This window comes from Mauremys reevesii, linkage group 2, assembly GCF_016161935.1.
Source record: "Mauremys reevesii isolate NIE-2019 linkage group 2, ASM1616193v1, whole genome shotgun sequence".
NCBI lineage: Eukaryota > Metazoa > Chordata > Testudines > Geoemydidae > Mauremys > Mauremys reevesii.
This window is the reverse complement of record NC_052624.1, coordinates 177,329,426-177,346,573: the sequence shown is the minus strand read 5'-3', so window position 1 is coordinate 177,346,573 and position 17,148 is coordinate 177,329,426. Positions and strand designations below refer to the sequence as shown.

Below are 17,148 nucleotides of genomic sequence, written 5' to 3'. Positions count from 1 at the left end.
AGGTAGATCTTCAGAGGAAAGCCCTCACTAGATACCAAGGTGACAAGAGCCTTAGAAACAACTAGGATATATAGAAAAATGGCAACGTTTAGCTACCTCCCATCCTCCTGCGCCTTGATGCCCCTAGCTAATTCTGTGGCCTCTAGCTAATTTCAGTTTAGAAAATGCAACTGCAAAACTAATTCAGTTTTCAGAATAGAAAGTGATTTGAAAGTAGCCAGAGGCCACAAACAAGCTGAAACCAGATGGGCAATGACAAGAACAGAGAAAATTCAATTTATCCAGCTACATCTGCTCAGAAATGTAGCAGTAGGGTGAGAGTACATTTTAATCATGTCAGTAGCTTTATTGGCATGACAAGATAGCTGTTGGTAAGACTGATTCATCAGTGATGTCGACCAAATTCAGAGGTAAGTTTATGGAAAGCTGAAGTGGTAACTTATGCCCTGCCCTCTTAGCACATCTGTTATACCAGCTTAAACTCAGTTTTGAATTCAGAATAGAATTTCAACATGCTAATGCGGTTTGTACAAAAGATCCAGGAGCAGCGCCAGAGTTTCTGGCGCCCTAGGCAGAATTCAGGGGGCGGCATTTTGTGCGCTCCCCACAGGGCGTGCGGGAGCTTCCGGTTCCACTCCCATCGCACCACCGAAGAAGGACCCTCCGCCGAAATGCCGCAGGCGACAGCGGTAGTCATTGAGCTGCTCAATTGCCTGCTGCTGTTTTCCGCGGCACAAACTCTAACCAAGTACAGTGACCGTAACCTAGAGGCAGAAAGTAGGAGGCGCAAGCAGTCTAAACCTAGTGGGGAGCAGAGAAACACATTTTACTCAAGGAGGATAGGTCCATGAATGGCTATGAACCAAGATGGTCAGGGACAGAACCCTATGCTCTGAGTGTCCCTAGCCTCTGACTGCCAGAAGCTGGGAGTTGACAGGCTCAATTACTGGATTATTGCCCTTTTCTGTTCATTGCCTCTAAGGCACCTGGCACTGGCCACTGTCAGAAGACAGGATACTGGGCTAGCCAGACCATTGATCTGACTCACTATGGCCATTCTCATGTACTCACTAGGAGGAAGCACGAGAAGGGTATTTTTCTCAAATCGGCAGACACCATTAAAGACTTCTCCTCAAAAAGCAATGAGGCCAAATTGGAAAAAGGAGAGAAAGCTGAGGTGGCCACGTGCACCTACCTCTGGACCACAAAGGGTCAGCAATGACAGAAGGACACAGGTGACAAAACCCACTGCCAAGCAGGTCCGACCCACCTCTGAGAGCAGGGGGGGGCATTAGGGGGGTAGGAGGTGCGGGGAATCTCTCTTCTTTCTCTCGCCAGGTGGGCAGGGCAGGGCTCTCTATGAATTGGGTAACGCATTTTGGGAGCTGGTTTCCCTAGACCCGCCCACCCCGGTGACACTGAAATGCTCAGCATTAGGGACCATCCTCCCGGCCGTGTCACCTGGTTTAGGGGCGTCCCCATTGCACGGAACCTGGGCGGGCGGAAAGGGGTGTGGCTACAATGCCTCGCCCCGCCCCCCGCAGTTCCATTCCCGGGACTGCGAGGTCCCAGGCTCCGCCCCCACAGCCCCAGGAGCTCCTGCTTTATCCGCTCAACCCTGGACGATACCATCTCACCGCGGTGGGGGGGAGGGGAGAGCTCTTCCGTTTCTCTCATGCCACCCCCCCTCCTGGCGGGTGGATTGGCTGGAGCGGCTCCCCGCGCCTGCGCAGTCAGGGTGGGAGGTCAGGGAGCGTGTGTGCGTCACAGGGGAGGCAGCGGAGGGGACGGGGCTATGGCGGAGGTCGCGGCAGCCCCGGGCCAGCCCGCGGCGGCGGCGGCGGCCGAGGGCTCCGAGGCCAAGGCGCTGAGCGCGGGGGAGTACGCGCGGCGCGTGCACCAGTGGCTCTGGGACTCGTACTGCGGCTACTGGAGCTGGCAGAGCGGCCTCCCCGCGCTCCTGGCCGCCGCCGCCCCTACGGCAGCCCGGGCCGCCCGCCGCCGCCGGCTGCCCGCCGCCGCCGCCCGCCTACTACGCCCCCTGCTACCTCCTGGCCGCCCCCGCCGCGCCGCCCCCCCGCGCGCCGCCCCCCCGGCCGGGAGCCGCCCGCCTGGCCGCGGTGCCCCGGCCCGGCCCCGCCGCCAGCAGCGCCCCGAGGGAGAGCGGCCGGCCGGCAGGTGAGAGGCTCAGGGGCAGCGGGGGAAGGAGCCTCCTGACTCGGGTTCTGGCTCGAGCGGGTGGCCCCGGCGGGATCTGGGAGCTGCCTGGCCGGGGCGGCCTGGGATTCAGGTCTCCCCAGTGCTGTGAACGCGCAACGCGCTGCCCATCCCACGCCTGGTCGCCAGGCTTGTCAGTGGTGGGGCGTTGCTGCTGTGGATTGGGCGGGGGAGCTGGTATCTTCTCTTGGCCTGACGGCGGTTGGGGAGAGAGACACGCTACCCCGAGCCCTTCTTCGGCGCTAATATTTAGCATTTTATATTTTCGAAGCGTAGCGTTGTGGTTGGCCTGGGAATGGGAGCGTCTGTATTTCATTCCAGGCCCTGCCAGTGGCTTATGGTGTGTAGGGAGACTTAATCTCTGTGCTTCAGTTTCTTCATTTTACTACTATTATTAGGATTGTTTAGTGCCTCTGGACTTGGGTGCATGACAACCCCTTTAGCTGCCTAATGAAAGAAATGGTGGTGATCCAAATATTAAATACAATCAAAATTTTATTCTTGAATCAACAATTTTATCCTTGTTTTCAGAAATTAGTACACTAATCTGCTGTGCCAGGGAACAAAGTGTGGAATGAGGGATACTTGGTACTTTGTGTTCTACTGGCATCTGAAAATGATTTTGAATATCAAGGATAGTTGTGACCACAGTCAGAATTTCATAGAAGCAATAATTCTTCTTAATGCAGCATAGACAGTTATCCTCAAAGAATAGCATATGCAGTATTATATTAGTAGCACCATCCATGTTAATAGATTTAAGAATTCGACACTTTAACAAGTGTGTCATATTTAAGTCCTGACTTTCATGGTCTTAACACTTACCTTTCATCTTAACCAGTTGTTGCTGCATTTAATATATTAGCGTGGCCATAGAAGAATAAAATCAGAGGTTCCATATCACTAACTTTCATATTAAACATGCTCATTTTAGAAAGTTCATTTGATTTCTACCTTCTGGTACTGCGTGCTCAGCTTGGTGTGAGGAAGTTAAGCTGTGTTCTTCACATTCTTGCATCATCTTTGGTTAAAGGTTGTACAATTAGAATTTGACAACTATGACAATGCAAGAATGGGAATTGAATCTGTTTTGCTATTCTTTAGCATTAATGAGAGTGACTTTGCCCGTGAGATAAGCAGATATAAAAGGAAGATGCACAGAAGCAAATATTAAGAAGGTGCCTTCTTACCTAACCATTCTTCTTTCTAACTCTATTTGCCATTTAAAAGCAAGAACACAGAGGCTGAGAGCTTTGTGCTGCTCTCAAGCAACTTGTTGAGGCTAATATTCAGAGTGCCATTTGTGCAGCTTCTATGGATGCCTTGTGAAGATGGCTTTTTAGGTAGGAGAGGTTATTGTGGTGAAGTTTTTTGTGGGGGAAGAAGTGGAATAATAAAGGGTTCCTTCTCCCTTCCAAAATATACTTGTGTGAATTTTAACAAATATGGTTATATTAAGTCAGGTGGATGAATATTTTAAATTGTAGTTGTTAGAATATAAGTTTCATACAGGCGCGCCTGTAAGTGCTGCTGAGGAAATACAATGTGGAGAATCAGTCTAGCTACAAGTCTTTTATATGACACCTGTCCTTTTGGGTTTTTTAAAAAAAACTTTCTCTTATTACTATCACCACCTGTCTACTTCTCCTGAAGTTTAAAAAAATAGACAACTTCTTGGTCTTTGGTTCTGTTTTAAAAAAAAAAAAAAAAATGGTGCCAAAAGTGGCTAGGCATTTAGAATACCTGATTTTCAGGAACCTGACTTGACATATCTAGAAGGACCCTGCCTGATTTTCACAGGGCTGGTGCTCAGCACTTTCTGAAGTCTTCCTCTAAGGTAGAATGAGTGAGTGGTAGGAAGGAGGCAGTTTTAATCCCAGATAAAAAATTAAACTGCAGGAAAACATTCTGTATCAAGTTCCTTATAAATATAATAGACTGCAAAAATGGTACACTATAAAAAGTAAGCTCTTCAAGGGTGAGACCATGTCTAGTTACTTAGGTGTAATATGTGACTCAAAGGGAGCAGGGAGGGGATGGGATGGGATGAGGAAGAGCAACAGCAAAAATATGTTAACTTGGTTAGGTACATGCCTAGTTAACTTGTCATCCATTTCCCATTGTATCAAAGTACATTTTAAGGAGGTAATTGAATAAAAAGAATATAGGCTTCCATGGGTCAGAATAAGGATTTTAAAATGTTCCCTGCAGTGGGACAACGTGGAATACGATTTTAATATTGCCTCTTATTCTGTATAGCGCAAACTAATGTACGTTCAGGTTTAAGTTATAAATTGCTTTAGCACAGTAAAATTTTGGGTAATTAACTGTTTTTGTTACAGGTCGGGAATACATTATCCCATCCTTGGCACACAGGTTTATAGCAGAGATGGTGGATTTCTTTATTCTTTTCTTTATAAAGGCAACCATTGTCTTAAGTATTATGCATCTCAGTGGAATAAAGTAAGTTAAACCATTTAAGGCATTATTATATAAAGCTTTTCACTCTTGTGATTAAAGAAAAAAATATATATATAGTGTGCATTTTGGAGTAGCTAGGGTTGCACAAGACAGAACCTTAATTGTTAAGAGGCTCCTTTCAAGCATACTTTGTCTTTTAAAAATAGATATTTATTAAAGTGATGCATTATACAGGTGTGTGTATTATAAAAAGTTACTGTACATGCCTAGAAATACTCTCAAATGTTTACTTTTTTTGGTTAAGCTTAGTAGTTGGCACTCACAATTTGTATAAAAATGAAATTTCTGAGTATGAGCAGTTGGGAAAACACTTTAAACTAGCTTGTACTTTTAAAAGTTGCTATTAGGGTTTTTCAAAAATCTCACGTGCCCTGTTTGGAAAAACTTTGAAAGCTGATATATTTGAGGGTTTTTTCCTCCATCAGTTGTTCTACACAAATTACATGGTTGGTGTGGAATTTTTATTTATTTTAAAGAAAAGGGCTAAGTAGCATTTACTAAACAAAACACTTGTTTGCAATTCTTTAGTATGGGTGTAGGGGGTATGATAAGTCAGATGTGGAACCTGTCAACCTTGACTGTTCTCTTTACTCCTTGTATAAAATGTAATTTTAAATGCTACTTGAGAACATTCATAGATTATAAAGTCAGAAGAGACCACTGGGATCATCTAGCATGACCTCCTGAATTAATTTGTGTTTGAACTAGAAAAATTAGAAAAAACATCAAATCTTGATTTAAAAATTGTCAGTGATGGAGAATCCACTGCGGCTCTTGTAAGTGCCAATGTTTATTACCTTTGCTGTTTAAAAACTTGTCCCTTGTGCCTTCTAGTCTGAATTGTCTAGCTTCAGATCTTGTTATACCTTTGCTAGATTGAAGAGCCCTCTATTGATTTTTTTTTCAGAGTAGCAGCTGTGTTAGTCTGTATCCACAAAAAGAACAGGAGTACTTGTGGCACCTTAGAGACTAACAAATTTATTTCAGCATAAGCTTTTCATGTTCTCTGTATGTATAAATATCTTCTGTCTGTGTGTTCCATTCTATGCATCCAAAGAAGTGAGCTGTAGCCCACGAAAGCTTATGCTGAAATAAATGTGTTAGTCTCTAAGGTGCCACAAGTACTCCTGTTCTTTCTATTGAATTTGTTCCCCATGCAGGCAGTTATAGACTGATCAAGTCACCCCTTAACCTTCTCTTGGTTAAGCTAAAAGATTGAGCTCCTTGATCCTTTCACTGTAAGGCATGTTTTCCATCATTTAATCATTCTTGTGGTTCTTCTCTGAACCCTCTCCAATTTATCAACATCCTTCCTGAATTGTGGATATCAGAACTGAAAATAGTATTCCAGTGGGTGTTGCACCAGTGCCAAATAGAGATAATGCATTCTCCCTAATCCTACTAGATATTTCTATGTCTATACATCCAAGGATTGCATTAGCCTTTTTGGCCACTGCATCTCACCTGGACCTCATGTTCAGCTGATCATCGATCAAGATCCCCAAATACTGGTTCATAATAAAAAGGAGAAAAGGGATGACTCTGCCCTTCTTGTGGAAAGGTCTACTTTCTTTTCCCTGACGGGCATCTGTGTGGACTTGCAATATCACTGCAAAGGTACTGGCACTGGAAGATAGGCCCAAAGTTGGTGCCAAATGAGGAGTAGGTGCTGAGATGAGCTTTTCCTGCTTAGTCGCCAAGACTTTTAGAGCCTCAGTAGACATTGATGGTTTGGTCTTCCGTGCCACTTCTGATTTAGCTGCTGCTAATAATGCTGGATAAAGGATTTGCTCCTGGTATAAGGCTGAAGACTTTCCAGTTTTGGACCTAAGGCCAGAATGGCAATATCTGTCTTGGGTCCTGTGTCAGAGGACCTCGGCACAGAGGCTAGTCTCGGTTCCCTCAATGGCCCCATCTGAATATCAGGCTGTAGCCATGGAAAAACCAGATGAGCCTTGAGCCTCAAGTGTCTCCCCCTTCTAGTGCGGGTGGGAGGGAGTGAAAGTGTGGCAGGCTGTGCGAGACCCACTTGATAATCCAGACGTAGAAGGTACTGGATATGTAAGGTATGATCAATCAGGAGGTGCACATCTTGAAGAGCTTGGGACTCGGTTACAGCGGAGAGTCAATTGTTCCCCAGGACAAGGGCAGTCTGTGTACTCTAAACTATCCTATACTGTGCACTGACTCATTATATGAAAATAATCTAGAGTAAGGGAAGATCTAGCCTTAGGACAAGAAGGCAAGCCATTTGCTGTCTGTGGCAGCAGAGAAGGAACTGAGGTAGTTGAGGCTCCCCTCCCTTATACAGAGTTGGGTGATGAAGCTTCCTTCCTGTAAAATCTTTTGTGCGCCCCTCAAAGGATATTGCTTTTCAAGACAGTGCCTCAACTCAACACCTGGGGCACCAGATCCTGCAAGTGAGTATACAGAGGAAGGATCTACTTTAATAAAACTAAGAGGTAATCTAGAATAATGGAGGCATAGCGAACCTAGTGCAGTAGCCCAGAAGTGGCCTGTTAAGAGGTCAGAGTGGTTTTGTTCCTTGGTTGAAAAGAGGGAATGGAGGGAGTCTGCTATAGATGACTGCTTTTTCCCAACTTCAAAGCCCTTTCTAACTCAGTTTTTCCCCTATCTACTGCACAAATGATGCAGATTTTTAAGTCTGATTTGTCTGCTTTTGCAAACATTTCCATTCTTTCTATGCGTGCCCTTATGCTTGGAACGCTGAATTAACCCATAAGACTACTGCTCTCTACAGATTCATTTCTGCTGTGATACTAAAAAGAGAGCCAACCAATGATGTTTGTGTGTGTGTAGCAGTTACGGGAAAGGTGAGTTAATTTGAAATAGAATAATTGGAATCACAAGGCTGCAACATAGCTAACCTGTGTAACCACATGATCCAGTTTTTTACTCTTCTCCTCTTCTTGCCTCTTTGAAATTTTTCTCTAAGTAAAGTAAACTGTTCAGGGCAGAGGCTTTCTAGCTACATATTTGCACAGCATGTAGCACAATGGGGTTTGATCTTGATTAGGAGCTGTAGGGACTACTGCTATCCTAATCATGGAAAAACTTTTTTCTACTCTGCAATCAGGGTATGTCTACACTTGCAGCTGTAGCACTTTAAGTTAAAGTGGCCTTCGTAGAGCACACTAGGGAAATCGCTCCAGTCTGTCCACACTGAGAGCTGAAAGCGCACTGGCGTGGCCACATTTGTAGGGCTTGCAGCTGCATTGGGAGCGGTGCATTATGGGCAGCTATCCCAGCATTCAGGAGGCTGCAACATGCTTTTCAAAGGGAGGGTGGGGGTGGGGTGGAGTGTGACAAGGAGTGTAGGGGGAGAGAGAGTGGGTTTTTGGGGTGGCTGAGTGTGTCAGCATGCTATCTTGTAAGTTCAGACCCCCCTCACTCCCCCACCTGTCTCTCACTCACTCAAAGCAAACAGTAGCTGGTTTTTTTTCTCTTGGTCCAAACGGAGCCTCCCTGCCTCTATCTCACATACTCAAAGGCAAACAGTACCTGTTTGTTTTTTTTCTCATACCAGATAAGCAGCCCGTCTCAGAATTGGAGCTTTGAAAGGGCACTTCCGCGTCCCAAGTTCACAACAAAGACAAGAGAGACCACTTCAGTTAAGAGGATTATGGGGCATTTCTGGAGGTCAATCAGTGCGTAATAACATTACTCCTCATTTACACTGGAGCTGCAGCATCTTACCCAATATGCAACAGCTGTTAATTCTCTTGGGGATGTGGAGGACCAAGACCGCTCTAGGCAGGGAGTCAGAGCGCTCTCTGTGCCTTGCCAGTGTGGACGGGGAGTAAGGTAGAGCGCTCTGGAAGGCTTTATTGCGCTATAAAGTGCAAGTGTAGCCAAGCCCTCAGTCTGCATGGGAAGTTGGGATCAGTGTGGTTTGAACCACCTACTCTTGATGACCTAATTTAAGCAGTCTTTGGGGAAGAAATGCTTTTTTATAATGCCTTGTAACTTAAATTATTAGACTTTACAACACAGCTGTATATTGGATACATGTGACTGAAGTATGCAAGTTTGACAGTTAGGCATGTCTGACTATTTCATTTAGGGGCGAGGCTTCTTTTAAATGGATAAACCAGTGTAAATGTGCCCTATACTGGTATAGCTTAGGGCAGGGGTCCCCAACGCGGTGCCCGTGGGCGCCATATTAATGCGCCTGCATCCTGGCCCCCCGGAGAGCACCGCCGAAATGCTGCAGCGGCATTTTGGCAGGGACGCCTCTCGCCATCGACAAGTGACGTCATCGAGAGGCGTCACTCCCAAATTTCGACGGGGACGCCTCTCGATGATGTTGCTTGCCGTCGACAAGCGACGTCATTGAGAGGCGTCACTGCCGAATTGCTGCCGAAATTCGGCAGCATTTCGGCGGGTGCTCCACCGCTGCAGTGGTCCTTCGGCAGGTGCCCGCCAGCCAAAAAGGTTGGGGACCACTGGCTTAGGGTATGGCTACACTTGCAGATGTAGAGCGCTTTGAGTTAAACCAGCCTTTGTAGAGTACAATAGGGAAAGCGCTGCAGTCTGTCCACACTGACAGCTTCAAGTGCGCTGGCGTGGCCACATTTGCGGCACTTGCAGTGGCATTGGGAGCAGTGCATTATGGGCAGCTATCCCAGCATGCAAGTGACTGCAATGTGCTTTTCAAATGGAGGGGAGGGTGGACTGTGACCGGGAGTGTGTTGTGGGTACATGGGGGGAGAGAGTGGGGTTTTGGGGGGCTGAGAGCATGTCAGCATGCTTTCTTGTAAGTTCAGACAGCAGCAGACCCCTCTCCTCTCCCCCCGCCTCTCTCTCTCAGCATTCCACAGTAATGGTTGTTTTGTCTTGGGGCAGATAAGCAGCTGGCTGTCAGAAACGGAGCTTTCAAAGGGCATATCCACATTTCTGCTGCAATTCAAAACAAAGATGAGTGGCCACTTGACTTAAGGGGATTATGGGATGTTTCTGGAGGCCAATCAGAGTGCAGTAATGCAACACCCCGTTCACACTGGTGCTGCGGCGCTCCAGCAGGGGTGCAGCAAATGTTATTCTACTTGCCGGGGTGGAGGACCAGGAGCGCTCTAGCCACTGAGTCAGAGTGCTCTACGTGCCTTGCCAGTGTGGACAGGTAGTGAGCTAGTGCGCCCGGGGCTCCTGTAATGCGCTGTAACTCGCAAGTGTAGTCAAGCCCTTATTCTCCTTCCTGTATGGGAATAGCTATATCAGTATATTGCATCTTTACATTGCTGTAACTATGTCCCTACTAGGAGTTGTACCACTTAACTATATGGTGCAGTAACTCTTCACTTAATGTCATCCAGGTTAACCTTGTTTCGTTGCTGATCTATTAAAGAACGTGCTTGTTTAAAGTTGCGCAATGCTCCCTTATAATGTTGTTTGGCAGCCGCCTGCTTTGTCCACTGCTTTCAGGAAGAGCAGCCTGTTGGAGCTAGCTGGTGGAGGCTTGGAACCAGAGTGGGCCAGCAGCCCCCATATCAGCTCCCCTAACTTCCCTGTGTGGCAGCCGGCCAACAGGCTCTCAATTGCCGGGTAGTTTAGATGTCCCTTCCCCCACTGTTGTGTGCTGCTCCTGCCTTTTGCGTTGGAGCTGCTCCCGCTTGGTGGGCTGGGGGGAAAGAGAGGTGCTGATATCAGGGTGTCCCTCTGCTCCTTGTACCCCATCTCCACAGAGCAGGGGATGGACACGATGGCTTAGGACGGAGGTAGCTTGCTGGCAGCAGCTGCTGCCTCAACTTGCTGGTCTACTTAAAAAGGCAGTGTACTTAGAGTGTGGTCAGCATACTTAAAGGGGCAATGTGGCACACACACACACACACTGTTTTGGAAAGTGGAGGGAGTGGTGCACTCCAGTGAGATAGCGCAGGGAATGTTTGCCACTGCCATGCGTCTGTCGTCTTCCTCCATTCCTGCTGCCTTATACAGTGTGAGGCTACATTAACAACAATGTGTTAACCCTTGAGGGCTCAGCCAAGTGCTAGTTCATTATTTAGCAGCAAGGCATTCCCCGGGAAATATCTCACTCTCTGACTGCACCAACCAAGCTTCCCAATCATTGCTGTGTATGGTATTAAATTGTTTGTTTAAAACTTATACTGTGTGTATATGTGTATATATATGTGTATATATATATATAATGTGTGTGTATGGTCTTTTGTCTGGCGAAAAAATTCCCTGGAATCTACCCCCCCCCCCCCATGTACATTAATTTTTATGGGGAAATTGGATTCACGTAACATCATTTTGTTTAAAGTAGCATTTTTCAGGAACATAAGTACAATATTAAGCAAGAAGTCACTGTAGTACCTATTTTTAAGGAAGAATAAAAATGATCCAGGAAACTATAGGCCTGTTAGTTTGACCTCAGTTGTATGCAAGGTTTCGGAACAGATTTTGAAAGAGAAATTAGTTAAGGACAGAGGTTAAAAGGTAATTGAGATAAAATGCAACATGGTTTTACAAAAGGTAGATCGTGCCAGACCAACCTGATCTTTCTTTGAAAAGATAACTGATCTTTTTAGACACACAGGAAATGAAATAGATCTAATCTACCTAATTTCAGTAAGGCATTTGATAAATTTCCAGGTGGTGAAAATTATTAAATTGGAGAAAATAGGAATTAATGAGAATTGAAAGATGGATAAAGAACTGGTTAAATGGAAGACTACAGGGGGTCATATTGAATAGTGAATTGTCAGACTGGAGGGAGGTTATTAGTGAAATTCCTGAGGGATGGGTCTTGGAACCAGTCTAATTTAACATTTGTATTAATGACTGACACAAAAAGTGGGGGTGTGCTAATAAAATTTGTGGATGACAAAAAGATGAGAGCTATTTCGGTCCTCCTCCATATTGGGAATATCATATAAGGGTTGGAAGGGACCTCAGCTAGTTCTACCCAATCCCCAGACAGATTTTTACCCCAGTTCCCTAAATGGCCCCCTCAAGGATTGAACTCACAATCCTGGGTTTAGCAGGCCAATGCTCAAACCACTGAGCTAGAGCTGGATGATCTTGAAAACTGGAGTAATAGAAATGGGATGAAATTTAGTAGTGCAAGGGCATGCAGGAGGAACAGACAAAAAAAGAATTTTTGCTATAAGCTGGGGACTTATCATTTTGAAGTGACAGAGGAAGAGAGAGACCTGGGTGCACTGGTTGGTTACAGGATGACTATGAACTCCCAATGTGAGGCAGCTATGAAAAGGCTGTTGCAGTCCTAGGATGCATTAGGTGAGGTATTTCGAGTAGAGAGAGGGAGGTGTTAGTACCATTATACAAGGCACTGGTGAGACCTCATCTGGAATACTGTGTGCAGTTCTGTTCTCCCAGATTTAAGAAAGATTAATTCAAACTGGAAGAGGTGCAGAGAAGGGCTGCTAGGATGTTGAGAGGAATGGAAAACCTACCTTATGCAAGGGCGACTCAAAGCTTGGCTTGTTTAGCCTAACAAGACAAGGCTGAGGGGAGATAGGGAGATATGATTGCTCTCTATAAATACATCAGAGGGATAAATACCAGGGAGAGAGAGAAGTTATTTAAGTTAGGTGCCAATGTTGACACAAGAACAAATGGATATAAACTGGCCATCAACAAGTTTAGGCTTGAAATTAGACAAAGGTTTTTAACCATTGGAGTGAATTTCCGAAACAACTTCCCAAGGAGAGCAATGAAGGCATAAAATCTAGCTGGCTTCAAGACTGAGTTTGATACGTTTATAGAGGGGATGATATGATGAGACTGTTTACAATGGCATGTTGCCAAGCTGCGACTGCTAGTAGCAAAGATCCCCAATGGCTGGTGATGAGACACTAGCTGTGAGTTACTACAAGGAATTCTTAACAAGGTGTCTGAATGTTGGGTCTTGCTGACGTGCTCAGGGTCCAATTGACCACCATATTTGGGGTTGGGAAGGAATTTTCCCTTAGGTCAAATTAGCAGAGACCCTGGGGGTTTTTCGCCTTCCTCTGCAGCATGGGGCATTGGTCACTTGCAGCTTTAAACAAGAGTAAATGGTGGATTGTTTGTAACTCAGTCTTTAAATCATGATTTGAGGACTTCAGTAACTCAACCAGAGGTTAGGGGCCTATTCCAGGAGTGGGTGGGTGAGGTTCTGTGGCCTGCAATGTGCAGGAGGTCAGACTAGATGATCATGATGGTCCCTTCTAGCCTTAAAGCCTGTGGCCTGGTCTGTCCTACAGAGTTAGGTCCTGTACAGCCTTGAGTTGACCTAGCTGTGGAAGTGTCTTCACTTAAATTTGGCTCCCGACAATGTGCTTCTCTGTGCCGCTTTCCCCAAGCGGCATTGTCATGGTCGATGTAATTAGGTCGATGCAGTGTCAGTGTAGACACTTCATTGCTTATGTTGACTGTCGCTGACCTCCAGGAGCCACCCCACAATGTCCCACCCTGACAATATAGTCCATACACCATGCACTCCTGGTAAGAATGTGCACTGCTGACACAAGGAGCCAAATGTGTGCGCACAAGCTGTTTAATAATTGCGGCGGCTGTATGTCCACGTAAATTAGGTCGACATAATTTGTAGTGTAGAATTGGGCTATGAGGCTGAGTCAGCAAGCTGCATCTGCACAAGGGATTATGCTGGCATAACTACGTCTGTCAAGGGAGTGTTTTTTTCACATCTCTGATGGACATAGCTATGCCAATATAACCTTTCAGTGTAGACCAGGCCTAGGTTCCAAAGGGGTGGCTGCAGGTATGGCAATACCATAATGAAGGTCAAATGCAGTAGCCTTGTGGAATGGCTCACTTGTTAAAGTGAAGTCTTCTTTTGTACAGGGACATTTCCAAGTTTGCTATGCATTATATAATAGAAGAAATAGATGAAGACACATCCATGGAAGACTTGCAGAAAATGATGATAGTGGCCCTTATCTACAGGTTGTTAGTCTGCTTCTATGAGGTAACGAGTCATGAATATTAAATCCTAACTTATCAACTGGATATCCAAGTCAAATGTTGTTCCATGACTATCAGAAGTATTTGAAAACTGATTCATTAACTGGTTAAGAAATCTAACACTAGTACACCAACTGGTGTCTGATCCATGAAGTTGTTGGAATTACTAAGATAGGATACTACTAGAATTCATTTAACCATAAATTCCTTTATTAAATCCAAAGGCCAAATTATACAATTGCTCTAAAAACCTAAATAACAATAAGCAATCAATACATCTATACAATAGCAAACATAAGTTGATCAGTACACTTTCAAAAGGCCCATCCTAGGGACATCTCTCTCATCCTGACTGCCATCAGCTTGATCAGATAGGAATGACAACTACCCTTAGCAAACATGGTTTTTTTAATACAGTATAACAAACAAGTGATGTCATTGCCTATTGCTTACTTCAGCTAAGAACCAATTTTTGGCTGTCTGGGACTGCTCTTCTCTTCGCTTTCCATCGACCTTGGCTAAGACCGGATAGGGCAGTCTGGGCCTTTTTCTTTGAATGTATCAATGTCAAAGCTGGTCTTTTATTTCTTTACAAGGGCCCATATTTTAAGATATATGAAATATAAATATAAATTCATCACAACCCTTTTGTCTGTAAGAACCAGGTTTGTTTTAGAGGGTTCTCTTAGCCATATTTCAAGAATAGCCTTTTCCCAAAACTTGTCTTGTTAGATGTTGCATTTTTTTAGCATTTGAACCAATTATTTTTCAAGGTTTGGTTACATTTGATTTAGCTCTTTACACAGTTTACTAAACACACATGTAATTCTTACCCAAGCTAAACTAACTTTAAACCTTTTAATTTTAAAACTATAAATGTAAACTTACTTCATGAGAATAAATGTAAATTAAATATTCAATGTATTAAGATTATTAAGACTTATACTTCTGTGCCATTTGGATTGCTCTTATTTATAGATCAGACTTATTAAAATTATATACATTTTGGGCAACCAACAGTGATGGATTGCAGAAATAAAATAGTTGATTTCTCTTGCAGATTATCTGTATTTGGGGAGCTGGTGGGGCAACCCCAGGGAAGTTTCTGCTTGGACTTCGAGTTGTGACGTGTGATACATCTGTACTTATTGCACCAAATCGTGTGTTAGTGATTCCATCCTCTAATGTTAGCATAACAACGTAAGTATTCTTCACTTAATTGTATCACTCGCAAATTAATAGGGTTGAAAGTACATGATTTGAAATAAGATTACTTTGTCAGCATTTTGCTAATTTGTTTTCTTATTAAAACTGTCATGTACAATGAGATCTCTCAGTACATACTTTGTAGCAAGGGGTCTGTCTTTTAACACTAAAGAATTGAGGGGATCTATTTCTTCTGAAATATGGGTCTATTATAGGAGTGGTTGGGCAAGGTTCTGTAGTCTGCAATGTGCAGGAAGTCAGCCTAAAGGATCATGATGGTCCTTTCTGGCTGTAAAGTTTGTGTCTCTTGGGCACTGTCTCTTATCAGACAGAATCCTGCAGTGACCCAAGAATCATGTCCTGACTATTTAATCACTTAAACAGAAAGGCATATTTTAGCTTTGCATGTTAAAATACTTGATTTCTAAATCCACATGTTTCACTTTATGCATAAATTTGAGGTACTGGATCAGTGGCAAAACTTCTCTGGGCAGAGACTGAAAATTAAAACAAACTGATTTCCTTCTCATTCTAGGTCTACAATACGAGCCTTGATCAAGAATTTTTCTATTGCTTCCTTTTTTCCTGCATTCATTACGCTGCTATTTTTTCAGCATAACAGAACAGCCTATGACATTGTAGCAGGAACTATTGTGGTAAGAAGAAATGGAGTCAGATGATACCAAAAGAAGCCCAGATTACCAAACTTTTTTTGAACTCCTAAAAAACAAAGTAAAGAAGACCATCAGTATTGGTTGCCCAAATTAACTGGAGACAGATTCAGATGTTAAACAATGAGTCATTCCAGTATGGTGCCAGTGATTATCTTGAAAGTATTGATTTTTCTTAAATGCCAAAGACATTTCAGAGAAATAGTACCTATTCAATTTGGAAGTATTAACATTAGATTGACAGGAAGGAAACTGGTTATATTTCTCCATAACGGACAGTTTCCCTCCATCTCCAGAAAGGAGATACCTGGAAATATTGCCATCCTAAGAAGTACTAGTTCTACAACTTGATTATTTTATGGGAAAAATAAGTTGGAGAATGTAGTTGTGGTCTTCATTGGTGTTTACAAAACACATTACAGAAACTATCCCTTAGAAGGGATTGCAGTGTTTTTTGGGGGATGGAGGCAAAAATATAGCTAATGTGTTTCCATTAAACTGATGCATTGTGCGGTGGTTGGGTATTATCAACCCCTTAAAGGCTTAGTGAACTCCTTCACTTCAGGAATTGTATTCCTTCACCACTTTTTAAATGTGTTATCTAAACATGTATTGTGGCAGGTTTTTCGCATGATTGTGTTAAGCATTAAGTCACTTACTATTTATGTCTATCCTAATGAAGAAGTAAATTAGTTTACTACTACTTTGTGGGAAGAATAAATTACTGTGGTATTTGTGAAATAGGTTTGTGTAAATAACTTCAGAGCTATAAAATTAACAATATACAGGGCCATCCAGAGGATTTCAGGGGGCCTGGGGTCTTCGGCGGCAGGGGGCCCCGCCCCTGAATTGCCGCTGAAGACCCGGCACTTCGGCGGCGGGTCCCGGGGCGGAAGGACCACCGGCTGCCAAATTGCCGCCTAAGACCCGGAGTGGAAGAAGCTGTGGGGGCCCAGGCCCCACAAGAGTTTTCTGGGGCCCCCGGAGCGAGTGAAGGACCCTGCTGCAGGGGCCCCTGCAGGGCCCTGGGGCAAATTGCCCCACTTGCCCCCCCCCAGGGCGTGGTCAGCCCTGACAGTATAGATCATGGTAACAAAGGTGAATATGGTTGCTTCCGTTTGTTGGGGAAGGAAAGTTTTTACTTCCCTCAAATTGTTGCCTATAGACTATGTATACTGATAGATGGAGTTTATATGCAGCATGTAGAAAATATCAACCAGAACACAAATTATGGCTAACTTTATAGATAAGTTCAAAACCTGTTTTTTCACTTTATATTTTAAAATTCTGCCTAATCACTGCTATATGCAGAATAACTTGGATACCTACTGATGAATAAAGAAACCTAATATTTTGCATGATTACATAACTTTGATAACATAGCTTTGATAACTTATATTTATTCTTCATGTAATATTGACTGTGAAAGAGCTTCTGAAGAACAGTGCCAACTCTTTGTTAAAACTTGATTAAATGTGTCACGTTTTTTTGGTTTTTTTTTTTAAATGAATTGGAATTCCACATTACTGTCTGTAGTTGGCTTAGGACTAAATATTGACAAGTGGTTGCAGCAGTTACTCTTGACTGTCATCTACTTTGTGCAAGTGGGTGTTGTGAGAGG

At 44.1% G+C, this 17,148-nt stretch overlaps 1 protein-coding gene across 1 annotated transcript; it reads left to right on the top strand.

Annotated features, from left to right (window-relative positions):
• The first annotated feature begins 3,520 nt into the window (after positions 1 to 3,520).
• On the top strand, positions 3,521 to 16,225 carry FAM8A1 (family with sequence similarity 8 member A1). The gene is made up of 5 exons (XM_039521954.1): positions 3,521 to 3,560; positions 4,560 to 4,680; positions 13,531 to 13,654; positions 14,711 to 14,850; positions 15,392 to 16,225. Exons 1-5 carry the CDS (start codon positions 3,536 to 3,538, stop codon positions 15,534 to 15,536), a joined length of 555 nt encoding a protein of 184 aa, XP_039377888.1. The 5' UTR covers positions 3,521 to 3,535; the 3' UTR covers positions 15,537 to 16,225.
• The last annotated feature ends 923 nt before the right edge of the window (positions 16,226 to 17,148 follow it).